General features: G+C 44.9%; 1 protein-coding gene across 2 annotated transcripts in view; it reads left to right on the plus strand.

Annotated features, from left to right (window-relative positions):
- Positions 1-15,965, plus strand: part of kcnc4 (potassium voltage-gated channel, Shaw-related subfamily, member 4) — a 51,964-nt gene extending 35,999 nt beyond the window's left edge. Inside the window, exons 2-5 of one of the 2 annotated variants that reach the window (XR_009709731.1) lie at positions 4,056-4,971; positions 9,294-9,482; positions 13,211-13,353; positions 14,042-15,965. Coding sequence is in view for 1 of the 2 variants with exons in the window: in XM_061257102.1 (XP_061113086.1) it covers positions 4,056-4,971; positions 9,294-9,482; positions 14,042-14,109 (1,173 nt within the window). In the remaining variant the exon portion in view is untranslated. The remainder of the gene's footprint in view (positions 1-4,055; positions 4,972-9,293; positions 9,483-13,210; positions 13,354-14,041) is intronic. The other variant, XM_061257102.1, reaches the window with a different exon arrangement.
- Positions 15,966-16,878: the final 913 nt, after the last annotated feature.

Raw genomic sequence — 16,878 nt, forward strand, 5'->3', positions numbered from 1 at the left:
TTACAGATAATTATTTGAATTTCTCAAATTTGGCAGTATAAGTAATTAGGAATACACAGACAAAAATAACCTAGAGTTATATTAAACATTTGCCCATTGCTATGAAAGGAACAACATTTCGAAAACCTACATTGCGGTGGCCTGTCCTGCAGTGGGCTTCAGTATGTGACACACACCCATAGCCTCGTATTGCGTCCTGACCATGCCAGTGCTGACTATGGTCAGCATGAATGAAAGATCACTTTGATGATTTTCCTTGGCGGAAATGCATGGCAGTCACATGGAACAAGCAATGAACAACAATGACAGCACAATATGGCAACAGTGAAGACACCGACTAGACAAAAAGACAAACAACATTGAGGACCGTCAGCATTTCAAACATAACATAGAGTGGCAAGCAGCCATTCCTGGGGTCCAAACAGCATAGCAGCAGTCAGCAAGCACAGAGACTTTTGATGGAGAAAATGAACACCGGCACCCAGAGAACAAGCAGACAGCACACAGAAAGGCCCCGGGTGGGATTCTCACGCAGGGTTTCTGAGGCACCATGAGAACCACTGGACCACTGTGTCACCAGGACACACACAAAAAGTGAGAAATAAACTATTCACAATAGCAGCCAATTTATGATATAGGCGACCCATAGGGGCCGGGCCGTTCTTGCTTACTATTGCATATGTGAATGTAGTACACTAGATGAAAAAGTCACCAAGGTGACAAGAGTGTGGGCATGGTCGAAATACACTCAGTGAGCACTTTATTAGGTCAGATGTTTGTTAGACTTATTTTTTAGATTTATTAAGTCTTCTGCTGCTGTAGCCTATCCACATGTCAACAGGTTTGTGTGTTCAGAGATGTTCTTCTGCATACCACTGTTGTAAAGTGTGGTTATTTGTGTTACTGTCACCTTCCTGTCAGATTCGACCAGGCTGGCCCTTCTCATCTGACCTCTCTGATTAACAACAAATTTCTGCCCGCAGAATCGCTGCTCACTGGATGTTTTTTTGTTTTTCACACCATTCTCTGCAAACTCCAGAGAGAAATCCCAGGAGATCAGCAGTCTCTGGCACCAACAATCATTCCATGGTCAAAGTCACATTTCTTCGCCATTCTGACATTTGGTCTGAAACAGCTCTTGACCATGTCTGCATGCGTTTATGCATTTAGTTGCTGCCACATGAGTGGCTGATTAAATTGCATTAAGAAGCTGGTGTACAGGTCACTGAGTATGTAGTGTCTACTGAACGTACTGCTGACTGTGAGATATGCATATCTCCATGCTATTTTACAACAGCAGGCGAGTGTTGTAAGATGCCCGCCCTGGTAATAAAGAGCCTCTGCCTCTTCCTCTGTGATCTATTGGACATTGATTCGACCCAAAGATAGCTCTGCATCTCTGTGGGACCTGGTTTACTTCCTGAAAAGTCTGCTCACAAATACACTCAGCAAAACCCCAGAAATGTGTGTATTAAAGTACCTTTTAACCCTGTGTTTTCATGGTCTGCATTCAGGAACACAGTGGTTACTAATATAAGTAGGCAGTATGTTTATTAGACAGTACATAATTTGAGGACACCGTCTTTTGAACAGGTGCCAGGAATATATTCCCAATGAAGGTACTAGTCACTGCAGAAAATTAAAGATCTCTATAAATGAATTGATTTTCATTCGCTGTTTATTCAGTCATATTGTAACATGACAAATTCTGAATAATCATTTAAGGAAGTTTGGTCTATGGAGGCAGTACCCAAAACATTGTGTCAATCGGTCAATGTTTGTTGGAGAAGAAGCATTTTACGTGTTTTCAAGAAATGCAAACTTGCTGACATCCAAAATGGCAGACACGGTGGGTTATTGAGAAATCTCATGGCAGCAGTTCAGAGATGGTGAGAAATACACATGTTGAAGTTGAGAAATACACATGTTGGAAATGTATTTAGAACTTGTACTTTGGTTCTTGGTTGATAATAATAATACATTTTATTTCTGAATCGCTTTTGTAGGTCAGTAAAAGGACCTTGAACCCTATCCCTGATGGGACTGGAAGCCAATGGAGGTTTTGTAGTACGGGGGATATGTGCTCACTTGCATGTGTGTGGGAAAGAACTGTAGTGGCGGAGTTCTGAACCATTTGGAGATGTGACACTGAGTTAGAGGGGATCTTTTTCACCAGAGAATTGCAATTGTCAAGGTGTGGTGTAATAGAAGTATGGACTAGCTTCTCTGCATCTCTGTGAGAGCAGAGAATTGTACAGAGCGTCTTAAATTGTACATTGAACCGTCTGCTTAATGACGATAATGGGTAAAGTTAGCTGTGAAGTACACTACTAAAATAGGTGGGCAGATGGGATATTCCTTTTTTCGCGATTGGATTGTCGCTCCAAAGCTGCAAGATGACTGCTAGGTTCTGCGATCTCCTATGTGAACAATAAATTCCACTGTTCCACACGGCTACTTTCCCCCACCAAAGAAATCAGAGGTGGTGACAGTGCATGGGGGTGGGGGACAACACGTCAGTATTTGCTTGTTTCTTAACTGGCTCTCCTCATTGTTGACGTGAATATTCACTCAACACATATCATCCTGCACAATAACAATTTGGAAACATACACAAGGTGTTATGGGTATGAACTTTGTTGTACGTCGCTCTGGATAAGAGCGTCTGCCAAATGCCATTAATGTAATGTAATGTAAGGTGAGTAGTGCATTCTTTAAAAATGATGGAAGATTGTCAGGGTTGGGAGGTAGTGCCAATGGTACCTTGGCTCCTGAGGCTGTATATAAAGCACTCGCGGACTATCGATCAATGCTTTGGTGTTACTGTTCGCTCTGACACCAAGCCGGTATGCACGTGGTAAGACTCTGAGCCTTATTGAGTCAGGTATCGTGCAGGTTTGGGTTTCTGTCTCGTTTAAAAAAAACAAAACAAAAAGAAAAGGTAAGGAAGAAGCTCAGCCTGTTGGTGCTGTGTGCACGGCTGACACCTTCCGTAAGGTTCTTTGTTTTTCTTTGATTTCAATTTCCGCTCGTGAGCTTGCGGGTGAGGGACGTTGTCCCCGGTACATGTATTTTTTCCTGAGCTGTGTCTCAAGGTTCTTTGTTTTTGTGCCTAGTGTTTTTTACTAGGTTGTTATTTTATTTTGTCCCCGGTCTGGGGTTGTAGTGCTTGTTTTCAGCACTCATTTTGGTTGGGTTATTCACCCTGGTTTTTAAGGGTTGCTTTATTTTCCCTAGCCGTTTTTTGGGGCTATTTCCTTTATTTGGTTTCATCTACCTTCGGGGGTTTAGTGGCGGACACGTTCGCGTGCCCGCTTACAAGGGATTACCCTTAGTCGCTCCTGGCTCGCCGCCATTCCTCAACCTTAAAAAGATGACACAATATAAATGTTATTTCCTCTGGGGTCCTTCTACTGGCATGATGATGTGGCATAAATTGAAGCTTATGGAAATAATACATTTTGGATTCATATGAAATTGCGAAAAATATGTTACAGCGCATAAACAGATCAGAGATATAGGTAGTTACATCAGAATTTTCGAATGGGCAGTCCTCCCATTGGCTCTCCCTCATCATGTGACATATCTGTGTTTGTCATTGCATTAAAAGAAGTCAAAGTCACTATGGCAAAAGCAGAAAGGTTTATCAAATAAAAATCTATATTTCTCATAAAGCGCTTTTAGCATGTGATGATTTTTACATACAAAATACATTTCTCGAAAGTAAATTTTTCCGTTGGTGCCTAGGGGCATTGTGGTAAAGAATATTTTTGGCTCAGCGGTAAGTGTTATGTCTGTTCCCAAAAGTGCGTTGTATATGTCTTAGTTGGTACTTGTGTGTTAGTGTTTTATGTTCCATTCACTGTTCACTCATACTATTCCATAGACCATGCCGTATTTCCTACAGTTACTGGGTCGAGACTTTAACTCATGAAGATACTCATACTGTACTGTACCTTTTCATTCACATTCACATTCAAACAGTGTTCAGTTTGTATGTAGTTAGTTTGGATAAAAAATAAAAACACTATTCACCCCACACTCTACTCCTCCAGGTGGTGGCCTTCATCTCCCTCTTCTTCATCCTGGTCTCCATCACAAACTTCTGCCTGGAGACACACGAGGCCTTCCAGGAGAGAAAGACGTACACAGAGAATGTGAGCAACAGGACGGTGGATGTGTTTGAAATGGTGCCCACACCCGCGCTTTTCCTGGTGGAGGGCGTGTGCGTGGTCTGGTTCACCTTTGAGTTCCTGATGCGCATCATGTGCTGCCCGGATAAGCTGGTTTTCATCAAGAACATGCTCAACATCATCGATTTTGTGGCCATCCTGCCCTTCTACTTGGAGCTGGGCCTCAGCAGCCTCTCGTCCAAGGCCGCCAGGGACGTGCTGGGCTTCCTGCGGGTGGTCCGCTTCGTGCGGATCCTGCGCATCTTCAAGCTGACCCGCCATTTTGTGGGCCTCCGCGTACTGGGCCACACGCTCCGCGCCAGCATCAACGAGTTCTGCCTCCTCGTCATCTTCCTCGCCCTGGGCGTGCTCATCTTCGCCACCATGATCTACTACGCCGAGCGCATGGGCGGCGACCCCCTGAACCCCACCCACCACACCCACTTCAAGAACATCCCCATCAGCTTCTGGTGGGCCGTGGTCACCATGACGACCCTGGGGTACGGGGACATGTACCCGCAGACCTGGTCAGGCATGTTGGTGGGGGCCCTGTGCGCCCTGGCGGGGGTCCTGACCATCGCCATGCCCGTGCCCGTCATCGTTAACAATTTTGGGATGTACTACTCCCTGGCCATGGCCAAACAGAAGCTTCCAAAGAAGAAGAAGAAACACAATCCCAACCCGGATGCCCCCCCTGACTCGCCCTCATTCGTCAAGTCCGTCAGCAACTCCCCCCGGAACAGCACCCAGAGCGACACTTGCCCACTTGCCGTTCAGGAGAAACCCCGCAACCGATCAGGTGAGAGGGGGACTGAAGGACTAGGTATTTACCAGGTACATACATTTACCTTTGGTAAAAAGAAGCGCATAATTGGACAAGGTAAGGTATATACTAAGAAACTAAAACTGAAATACTTTAAGGCCCACCAGAAGTCCATTACATTGCATTATATTAATGGCATTTGGTAGATGCTCTTATCCAGAGTGACGTACTGCAAAGTGCATACCCATAACCACGGATAAGTGCACTGAAAGACCCTAGAGGGATGTACAATTTCAACTGCTACCTGTAAACATAGATAAGGACTAGGGCCTATTTGATCATCGTTTTCTTTCTTTATTTATGGACTTTTTAAATTTTTATTAAATAATACCGCAACACGCAAATGTATGAATAAACTGCTTACCTAGCCAAACAAAACTAGCAAAGGTATCATCCTAATGACACAAGTAAATAACACAGGGTAAAGACAGTTAAGGTTTACAGGGAGGTACTGAGGGATGGGGAGAGATACAGCTTGAAGAGGTGTGTCTTCAGTCTGCGCTTGAAGGTGGCAAGAGATTCTGCTGTTCTGACCTCCACCACCATGGAGTCAGAATAGACAGTAGTCATGAGCGGGAGGTAGAAGTGCAGAGAGGGGGAGGCGCCAGGCATCCTGTGGTGGTCGAATGGAGAGGTCTGGCAGGCACTCATGATCTTTTGTAGGTAAGCTGGGGCTTGACATGTGAGTGTTTGGGAAGGTTGAAGACCAGACGAGCTGCTGCATTCTGGATAAGTTGGAGGGGTCTGATGGTGGATGCTGGGAGGGAGTTCCAGTAGTCCAGGTGGGACAAAACCATCGCTTGGACCAGGAGCTAGGTCCCTGGCAACCTGGAAGGAGTGACCAGAGAGGTTGGACTCGATCCAGTTCAGGGCTGTGCCGCAGATCCCCGTTGCTGACAGGGAGGACAGGAGGATGGAGTGATCCACAGTGTCAAAGGTAGCAGAGAGATCTAGAAGAATCAGGACAGAGGAGAGGGAGGCTGCTTGTACGGCATGGAGTGATTCTCTGACCGAGAGGAGTGTGGTCTCCGTTGAGTGTCCATGTCTGAAGCCAGACTGATGGGGGTCTAGCAGGTTGTTCTTCGAAAAGAAAGAAGAAAGTTGATTTAGGAAGGAGAGATACCGGGCAATAGTTCTGGATGATAGAGGGGTCCAGGGTAGGCTTTTTTAGCAGCAGGGTGATGTGGGCCCTCTTGGAGGATGATGGAAAACAGACAGAAGACAGGGAGGAGTTCATGAGGGAGGTGACAAATGAGAGGATGTCAGATGTGACTGTCTGGAGGAGAGAAGAGGGGATAGGGTCAAGGGCACAGGTTGTAGGGCGGCAGGAGTTGAGAAACATCAGAGTCTGGAAGGGGTGAGAAAGTGGAAAAGGAAGGGATGGGCCTAGAGGGGGGCAGGGGCACAGAGAGGGGGGTGGTGGTTCCAAAGGATCTGTGGATGTCTGTGACCTTCTCATCGAAAAAATCAGCAAAGTCATCAGCAGCGAAGGAGGACTGAGGTGGAGGAGGCGTGCTGAGGAGAGGAAAAAATAGAAAACAGTTTCCGGGGGTTAGAAGTGGAGTTGTGAATTTGTGCTTGATAGTATTTTACTTTGGCGGCAGTGACAGCAGAAGAGAATGCCAGCAGGAGAGACTGGTAGATTGTGAGGTCTGATGGGTCTCTGGATTTTCCCCGCTTCCTCTCAGCTGCGTGAAGGTTGGCCCTGCAGGTACGTAGGGTGTCAGACATCCAAGGACTGGGAGGGGATGTGCAAAGTGGCCTTGAGACAAAGGGACAGAAAGAGTCAAAGGCAGAGGGGAGAGATTAAAGGAGGGTGGCAGATGAGGAGTTTGGAGAAGGCTTCGAGAAGGGGGAGATAGGCAGTGACAGTGGTGGCAAAGGAAGAGGCTGAGAGAGAGTTGAGGTTACGGTGGACTGAGGAAGTCGGGGTGGGAGGAGGGGAGGGAGGATGGGGAGAAAGGGGGAGGGAGAAAGTTGGAAGTTGTGTATATGCAGAGGGGTAACCGTGAAATTGGAGCATGAGCAGTTCACAAAGACAAGGTCTAGGACGTTGCCTGCCTTGTGGGTTGGATGAGAGTGTTGCAGGGAGAGGTTAAAGGAGTGGAGTAGTGGTAGGAAGGCAGCAGCCTGGGAGGCTTCACGGTGGCTTCAGCTGAGAAGGGTGTCTAGTTCATCAAGGAAACTTCCCAGGGGCCCTGGAGGATGACAGACAACAGCAATAAAGAGGTTAGTAGGGTAGGATATTGAGAATGGTATTAAAAAGTGGATATGGACAGGTCAGAGAGGGGGAGAACAGAGAAGTTCCATGAGAGGGAGATTAACAAACCACCGCCACAGCTGGATGGCCGGGAGGTGTGAGAGAAGGAGACGGAGGATGAGAGGGCAGCGGGAGTGGCGGTGTTGTCAGGTGTGATCCAGGTCTCAGTTAGGGCAAGGAATTGTAGGGATTGGAGGGAGGCATATGCGGGGATGAAGTCAGCATTCCAAGTGGCAGACTGGCAGTTCCGTAGTGCCCCTGTGACCGCAAATTCCTCACAGGGGATCAGTGGGGGGGTAGCAGAGGTTGGAGAGGTTCCGGCACCATGGAGGCCCATGTCGCAGGGGGCTTCTTATGTGAGGGAGAGAGAAGACTGGGATGGGATGAACCATAACTGGGACGGAGCATTGCTCTGAGCACACCTATTTCTATTGGCTAAAATTGCTTAAAGGGAATACCAATTCAAGACTAATCTAGTGACAGATTCCAGTGCTATCAAAACAATTGATCAATCACTAACAGGTAGCCTACCAGTTCCAGTGAATAAAACAAACTAGCTCAAAGCTCTAACCTCAGCTGTTCAAATGAGCAATTTAGAATCTGTACTTTACCGCGTCTATTGGAATGGCCTGCAGCGATACCAACACACCTGGTTGAAATAATGCACTCACTTCTGATGTGTCCACTATATGGACACATCAGAAGATGGGGGGAGGTCTTCTATCGATGTGTCTCTACATTTCCAATATGGATGTATCTTCTGTTTTGTAGGGAGTTTGTAAGCTGCAGATAGACCCTTCTCACAAGCATATATGATTACCTTTAATCAGGTTTTCATTTTTGCCCTGCTCACATTAGGATGCAGTTGCCTTTTCAGTTTTCCCTGTACTTCCTGTGTCAAAGAACAAATTTTAAGTCTGATTTTTTTTGAGCCCCTGAGTGAGTCTCCAGTATGAATTACATTCATTCACACACTTTTTGTTCAAAGGAGCTCTTTGTGTATTTAGTAGTAGGCTGCCATACTAAAAAACAAATGTCTCGTCTTCGCTGTTCTCAAAGATTTTGTTGGTTAACAGAAATTATTATTTTTTATTTTTTATTGTAGCAGGTCTTAACAGATACTCTTATCCATCCTGTATGGGGAAACCTATAGCCAAGTGGCTATGTTGCTTGACAGGGACCCAGAAGGTTGGTGGTTCAAACCCCAGTGTGACCGCAATTCGATCAGTGCAGCTGTGGGCCCTTGAGCAAGGCCCTTATCCCCACCTTGCTCCAGGGGGGATTGGCTCCCCTTCATCAAATCAACTGTATGTTACTTTGGATAGTAATTTCATTTGCATTTGTTGAGAGTATTTCATAGGTCCCAATACCAGAGACAGGCTCAGTAAAGTGTAGAAAAGTAATTGAATCCAAATCAATTACGCATTTGACCCAGGTCTGCCTCTGAGTAATGGGAGTAATGGGAGGCCTGTAGTGTAGTGGTTAAGGTAAAGGACTGGGACACGCAAGGCCGGTGGTTCTAATCCCGGTGTAGCCACAGTAAGATCCACACAGCCGTTGGACCCTTGAGCAAGGCCCTTAACCCTGCATTGCTCCAGGGGAGGATTGTCTCCTGCTTAGTCTAATCAACTGTACGTCGCTCTGGACAAGAGCGTCTGCCAAATGCCATTAATGGCATGGATCCTCACCATGTTTCAGTGTGCTCCAGCTGGAATAGAACCCATTGTATTACAGGAAGAGTTGGTTTAAATGGTTGGCCACACTGCAGGCAGATGTGAATGGTGAGTAAAATGGTAGTAATTGTGTAATGAGTTAGAGATTTGAACCTGGGGCCAAAGACAAACCAGTAGGCTAAAGATGAAATCACCCCTTGCGAAGGACATGTTGTTGAGAGTTGTGTCGGCAGAGGATTGTCACGATAACCTGCCATGAGGCCTTTGCTTTACCGCACCTAAGTGTGCGTCACTCTACAACTATCAATCAAGCTACACCCTCTCCACACCGATACAACCACCTTCTCTTCCCCTCCTCCCATCAGACTCCAAGCAGAACGGTGATGCCAATCTGGTCCTGTCGGACGAGGAGGGGTACGGCCTGACGCTGTCGCCCACCAAGCGCTGGTCTCTACGCCGATCCCGCGGCCACGACAAGACCAAGACGGAGGCGTCCTGCTTCCTGCTGACCTCCGTCGACTTCTCCTGCGCCACTGACACCCCCATTCGCACAGGTAAACGGGGGAACAGGGCCGATAACTTCCTGCAGAGTCGGATGCAGCCATCTTGAGTGTATGCCGTGAGCTCACCGTTAACCCTTTCAGTCCCAAGCCTAATATGAAGCGGCTCCACCAAAATGTATAAGGTTGCGGGTGCCATATGGTGCTCTTGTGATTTGACGGTAGTTATGCTTGAGTGCCAGATAGCATTCAAGTGATTGAAGGGAATAAAGGTCACAGAGAATGGCTTCCTCCGAGCTCCCCATTGAAAATCTAACCCCGTTTGGCCTCACTGGCTTCCAAAGTCCTAAGATATCCTAGCGTGAGCCTTGTCACAAGCCTTGTAGGGCTCATGGGAAATAAAGTAGCAGTAAAGTTTCTTAACAGCTTCACACCTTATAAACCCCACCACTTTGGCAGTAGATTCTCTAGAATTTAGAGCAGGGTTCAGCAACTGGTTTTCCACCCTCCCTTTACCTGGCAGTCAGGTGTGAAGTCGGGCTAATCGGGAGCACTAATTACAAGGGTGAAAAGAAAACCAGGGCTGGATTTGGATTCAAGGGCCAGATGATGATCCCTGGCATAGAGGGATACTAATATTCCTGTTCTGAGGGAATCATTGTATTGCTATGACTCCAGTCTCAGCTATCAGTGTGTTATCTACACTCAGTGAGCACTTTATTAGGTATTTAATACTTATTTTTTAGACTTATTGTTCTTCGGCTGCTGTAGCCCATCCACTTAAGAGGTTTGACGTGTGTTCAGAGATGCTCTTCCGCTGTTGTAATGTGTGGTTATTTGTGTTACTATCACCTTCTTGTCAGTCCTTCTTCTCTGACCTCTCTCATTTACAAGGCATTTCTGTGTGTAGAACTGCTTCTCAATGGATGTTTTTAGTTTTTAGCACGATTCTGAGTAAACTCTAGTTACTGTTGTGGATGAAAATCCCAGGAGATCAGCAGTTTTTGAGATATTCAAACCACCCTGTTGGGACCAACAATCATTCCAGGGTCAAAGTCACTTAGATCATATTTATTCCCCATTGCAACATTTGGTCTGAAAAACAGCTGAACCTCTTGACCATGTGTGCATGCCTTTATGCATTTAGTTGCATTTAGTTGACAAGCTGGTGTACAGGTCTTCCTAATAACGTGCTCAGTGAGTGTAGTATGCCTATAATAAAGGCACGCTTTTTTCTTCTTTAAATCACAAGAAATAGATACATAGATATACTTAGGCCTGCCAGCAATGCTGTGATTTGTTTGTGTTTGCACACATGCTAGATGTGTTGTTCAGTCACAGGAATTAACTAGGCCAGACGATCCCTGTGGAACGCAGAGACAGAAAGGAGCTCTTGGATGAGGGTTCTCTGTAAGCCACCTTTTTCTTCTTCCTTTACATTTCACAACTTAATTTCAAAACCAAAATTCCTTTTGGTTCTAATTTAGATGAACGGCAAGTTCACAGCACCATGTTCACTGTTGAATGAAATCTGAGGGATTACTTTTGAGTCTGAGGGTGTGAAGGGAGAGTGTGGTATGATGACACTGGAAAGAAGTGGAGCTGCAATTGGCTGTCATTAACTGTCTTGTTTGAACCAATCAAAATATTTTGCCTTCGCACTCAGCACTCAACACTCAACACTCGCATTGATTAGTTCAAAACAGGCCTCATTCTCCCATTCCAATATTCGACTTTGATTGAGTAGTTTAAACAATGATAACTTTTCACCCTTGTTACACTCATATATTCCGTTAGGTCTAATGACCTCCAGTTGACCCATCTTCACATTTTGCTGTTGTGGAAAAGAAGGGCGCTGTTATGATCTTACTCAACAACCCCTCCACCGGTCCACCACTGGGTTTGGGCTACGGACGGGGGGGTATGGGTAGGAAGACTAAGCTGTAGTCGGAAAAGGTGTGTTTTTAGTCTGTGTCGAAATATAGGGAGGGATTCTGCTGTCTTGACAGTGGTAGGCATTCCACCACTGAGGAACCAGAACAGGCGTGTACGTGGGGTTTTCTGGGCCTTTCAGGCTGGAATCTTTATCTCTCGACCTGGCAGGCGGAGCTCCCTCTTTGCCCCTGGACGCCGTTCTGGAGCTCTATTTCGGGAGGGAATGGATTTCCTGCCAATAGACCATGCTAGCATTCCACCTCCGAACACTGCGGCCCTTAGCTTAGATCGGCCAAATTAGGGCCAGGCTGTATCTGAGATTCCTGGAAACTGCCATTGTTTGGGAACAGACTGCAGGCAAATGTCATTATCAGGTAATGCAGAGACCGAGAGAGAGATTAGAGAGCCCCTTATGGCCAGTCCAGAGAGGCTTTCTAACATCTCACAGCTGGGGTGAACATGGCCATTTACTTGATCCAATTCACAAGTGAACTGGCATTTGTGTATATATACACTCACGGATCACTTTATTAGAAACATTTTTACTTTATTACACCTACTTATTCACACAACTTTGTGAGCGAAACTGAAACGGGCGGGTTTAAATACAATACTGATTGACAGACAACAAGAAACAGGTGAGAGACATGACAGAAATGAAAGGAAGTACATATTAGGAGTGGGAGGCGGAGACACAAAATGGAACACAGGTGAAACAAATGAATGAGAGGGAATGAAACTGAAAACTACGGTGGTCACAGAGGGAAACAAGAGGCAGAAACGCTAGAGACAGAAAACAGGAAACCGAGAAATACAGATGGCCAAAAGGGCACGGGGTGACAGAACATTTTAATCTGAATGCATGCCAATATTTCAGACACCCCACATTCTTTCCTGATTGCTCTGGATCGACCCACTTGGTGACGGAGTAACAACACAATAAGATTTTCATGGCCTTTTTCAGATTCCACAGTAGTGACATTTTTTCACAGAAACAGCACATTAAGCAGGACAAGATTAGCAAAGTAAATGATTTGCCTTTTATGGCATGAGACAAACTGAAGCTGCCAGACTGGACATTTTTAGGTTATATCAGTTTACTCATATTTACCCATATTTGAATCCCCCTGTAGCTGATAAGTATTTGTCTGCAATCTGTTCATCGGTTGCCTGATTGATTACCCACCTAGATCCAGTCTCATTTCTCTCAATACAGCAGCTTTTCACTGTCAATAAAAATTCAGCTTTTGCTCTGAAATTACATAATAGCGCTTTGTTCAAGTTTTTCTTGCTTTCTGCTGAAACATGCGCCCAAACGGGTTGTTGTTGTTACAATTATAGGAAATAGGTTTAAAAAGAAAAGGCTCACACACTCACTCAATGCTCCAAAAAACATATAAAGCGACACATTGAGCCATTGAAATGGTTAACGTTTCGACCTCTTCATCAGTCAACAGCCATAATTTTTTTGCCTTATACAGAATCATGGCCAAACATGAGACGTCCGTTAAGAGCTGGTACAGCTGACGTACGCTAACAACGGGGTTTCCGGGCGGGTCAGTGGTGGCGAGTCGTGTTCGACAGGCAGGCAGGCAGCATCAGCGCGGCTGTGAGCCTCGTTCCATCTGCCGAAATTACCCGCTAACTGTACCGTCATTTCCTTATGATTAGTGTATAATTAAGCTACAAGCAGTTCCGTCACTAAAAAGAAACAAAGCAAAAAAAGATATGTGTGTTATGATGTGCTATTACTCCCCCCCGGTGACATGTCTGGTTAATTGGCACTAATGGCTTTCCATTAGTAACGTGAACCTGCCCTGAGGTTTTTTTTTCTTTCCCTGGCCTAGCTGTTGTGCGCTAAAGGCCTGCATTGTGTCAGGCAGCAGAGCAGTGATTGGGCAGAGAACAGAGGCAGCGCTCCGCCCTGCGCAGCCCCGTAGGGCCGAACGCGAGGGCCACCCAGAGCTGGCCCTGGCCTGGAGGAGCAGAGGTGTGTCCAAACACACTGGCACCGACTTTACCCCAAATGTAAAACCGGTCACAAAATCTGAACATAATAGGAGGGTTAATCAGTGATGTCATACTCAACATTGTGGATTGGCGCAACAGTGAAAGGGGTGTGATTAGCGTGTTTCCCTGTGGAATTGCATCATAGATATCCAGTGTTAATGTAGTCCACAGGGCTGACGACGAGAGTGAATCACAGAGGAGTGTACAGCTCAGATGGGCCTGGGCTCTGGCCTGTACATCACTCTGAGCTGTATTAAATATACATGCCGCTGTACGGTCCATGTACTGCCCGAGACGAAACATGAAGGAACATACTTTGAAATTCTGCCCTTACTTGGGTTCAGTCTAACCAAATTGTTCTTCCTCGTTTAGAGACAAATTTAAGTTTGAATGTTGTTATTTGATGAAAAGTATTGGTAATAAAATGAAAACATGTAATTCTCAATTATTTTTTTCAAATCAAAAGGTTACATGTTGTTAACTTTTTGTTTTTGCTACTCGTTTACTAATTTACTATTCGTTTGCCTCAATTCTTTCAAGCTTGCTGAGTGTTTTATTTGTACTTACAGTGGTTGTGTCTACCCAAGGGTTTACTCTGCACAATGCAACATGCAGTGCTTCAAATGAATGCTGTTCTTGATTTACAACATTCTGTTTCTCAAACGCAGAGAGCTGCAAAGAAGCCCTCGCTGCTACGGCCAATTACGCACAGGCAGAAGTTACCACCCTGACTTGATGGCTATTGGTCACTTTGGGACGAGTGGGCGTGGCCCAGAGTGCAGGGCTGGAGGGGGCCAGGGGTGGCTCCACCCCCTTTCCTTCAGGCACACAGGCAGAGGCTGGATCATTTCTCCAGGAGGGGAACTGTCCAAGGAAACACTCTCTGTGGTGTATATTCAGCTCTTCAGAAGCCCTCGTTATGTACACATCCGTCTGTTTTAGATGCGTCTTGCATGTCTTGCATGATATACACTGTTATAGTATGTATCTTTGACAGAGAATAACAAACTCTATTAATGTACTTAACACTTAGGCAGCAATTAACTTGTATCATAGTTGAATTAACTTTTAACATTGTTAACGTTGTTGTTAACATTTTCTCATGAGTTGAAGTTACTCTGCAATATTTTTTTTATCAAGACTGCTGCCAGAAATGACTGCCATATTTGTGAACAATGATGTTTCTCAGCTGTGCAACATCCAATCAACTGGTGATTCACTGTCCCTTAGTTTACTTTTTATAATTTAAAAAGCACACAGGCGTGATGGTGCCATTTTAGTTCAGCCTTTCACAGATAAAACGTGATAAATGTTGACTGTAACACAACAGAAGTACGTGTTTGAATATTGCGGTGTAAAATTGTGACCGTGAGATAGAGTCAAGACTTTCAACAGTTGTTCCAAGTTGACTCCTACAAAAAAAAATGAACCCAAGTGTGGCTTTGTTTGAATTAAAACATAACAGTAAAAGCAACTGCACGTCTGCCTTTTGTCGCGGCAGCAGAGCTAGAGTTAGTTGGAAGGAACATGGAGCAGACATCGATTATTCCACTCGTCCATAAGCCTTCCAACGACTATTATGAAGACATGTTTTAATTCCATAACCTTACAACACACAGTAGTTACATTGTAGTTACTTTGCTGGTTGAAAGGGGACCAAGCGGGGGGGAAAATTCTCCATTTTCTGTTGCTTTATTAGATTATGATCATGAAGATGGCTTGCAAGCATATCAGTTCTGTTCCGATTGTGCCTAATCTGGAGTCAATGAGGATTTATTGTGAGTAATTTAAACAGGATGAATTGGAGAGCCTGGGCTTGGTAGCAGAACATAATTAAAGCTCACACTGGTTTCAGATGTCTTTCTGAGGGTTATAGAAGTTTGATATCTGAAACGCACACACACACACACACACACACACACCAGACAGGGATAGAAGTCGCAGTGTACGTGCTCATGTGTGAGTAAAGATGTTGGCTCCAGTTTTCCAGTCTAGCCTGCCATGTTTAAAAACCTTAGTTGCCTTACAGTACATTTAACAAACATATATCTATACAGTAGCTTTCTTTGAGTTTGTGCATGAAATAGTGTATCTTTGAGTTTGTACATCAGACATCAATATATATTTTTTATTTTGTACGCAAATGATAGCACATATCTAGTATGTAGCACAGTATGCGATTAAACATGACATACTACTCAAAACCTTTTATAACCTGAACACAAGTGCATTAACCTTTAGCTAAGTTACAGATGCATATTAAAACAAATATGATAAAGAGATTATTTTGTTAATATTACAGATTTATCGACCTGCATTACACTTTGTCAGTTTTACTGTTGTGTTTTAATGAGAGAGAAGCAGACAGAGAGTGTGTTGCTGGGTAGCAGTGGGTGAGCTGGAGTCACTGTAAATGCTGGCTTCCTCAAAATGAAGTGTTTGGTACAGTAACTGTTTTGGATGAAACTGTATGAAGCTGTCAAATGTGGTGTGTCTAGGGCAATACAGTTAATATCTTGTATCCTGTAGGCATGCATTTCTATGCACCTCTGCTGACATACAAATAAACAATGTTTCCCAATGTCAAAGAAAGCGCTGCCTCCGGTGTCAATTCATTGAGTGTTGAAGTGAAAATGGAATTGACCCCAACCCCGATTTGAATGATGGTTTTCTAGGAACTTATTTACATTCACCCGTGTCTTACTGCTCCCTATGTAGGTAGGGGAAGTGTATGCGAAAATTACAAGTATCAATTGATTTGGTATATTGCTGTTTATGCAATTATTGTCATTTCTAATAATAAAAATGAACCACGATTTTGATAATTACTCATTATGAACCAAATTAATGTAATACTTGCACCATATAAATCACAACATTAAAGTCTAGTAATTGAGCCTCACTGACCTGCTGCCAATACTTCTGTTGGGCACTTCTGTCCAGGCCTCTGTATTATCTGCCATCTTGGATCAACTGCTTATGGTTCTTTGGAAGTGGAGGAAGTGATGCACTGTGGGAGATCTCTCAGACAATACACTGCACCAAACAGCAATTTCCTGCCCAGCGCCTTATTCTGCGGGTCAGGCTCATTATTACCCCTCATAAGCCAGGCCCGAATAATGATTGCCCCCACCAACCCCACAACCCCCACATGCACACACACATGTACACACACATGTACACACACACCCACACATGCACACACACATGTACACACACGTGCACATGCACCCACACACAGCTGTAATCAGATCAATATTAATCTCACCTCCACTATACATTGGCCATTGCTCTGCAGCCTGTGGCGTAGTGGTTAAGGTGCATGACTGGGACTCGCAAGGTTGGTGGTTCAAGCCACAGTAAAATTGGGTCCTTGAGCAAGGCCTGTAACCCTGCATTGGTCCAGGGCGGATTGTCCCCTGCTTAGTCTAATCAACTGGTAAGTCTCTGGATAAAAGTGTCAGTGCAATAACTGTATTTTTACATAATTTCTCACACTTGGTTA

Source organism: Conger conger, chromosome 10 (genome assembly GCF_963514075.1).
Source record: "Conger conger chromosome 10, fConCon1.1, whole genome shotgun sequence".
NCBI classification, from domain to species: domain Eukaryota; kingdom Metazoa; phylum Chordata; class Actinopteri; order Anguilliformes; family Congridae; genus Conger; species Conger conger.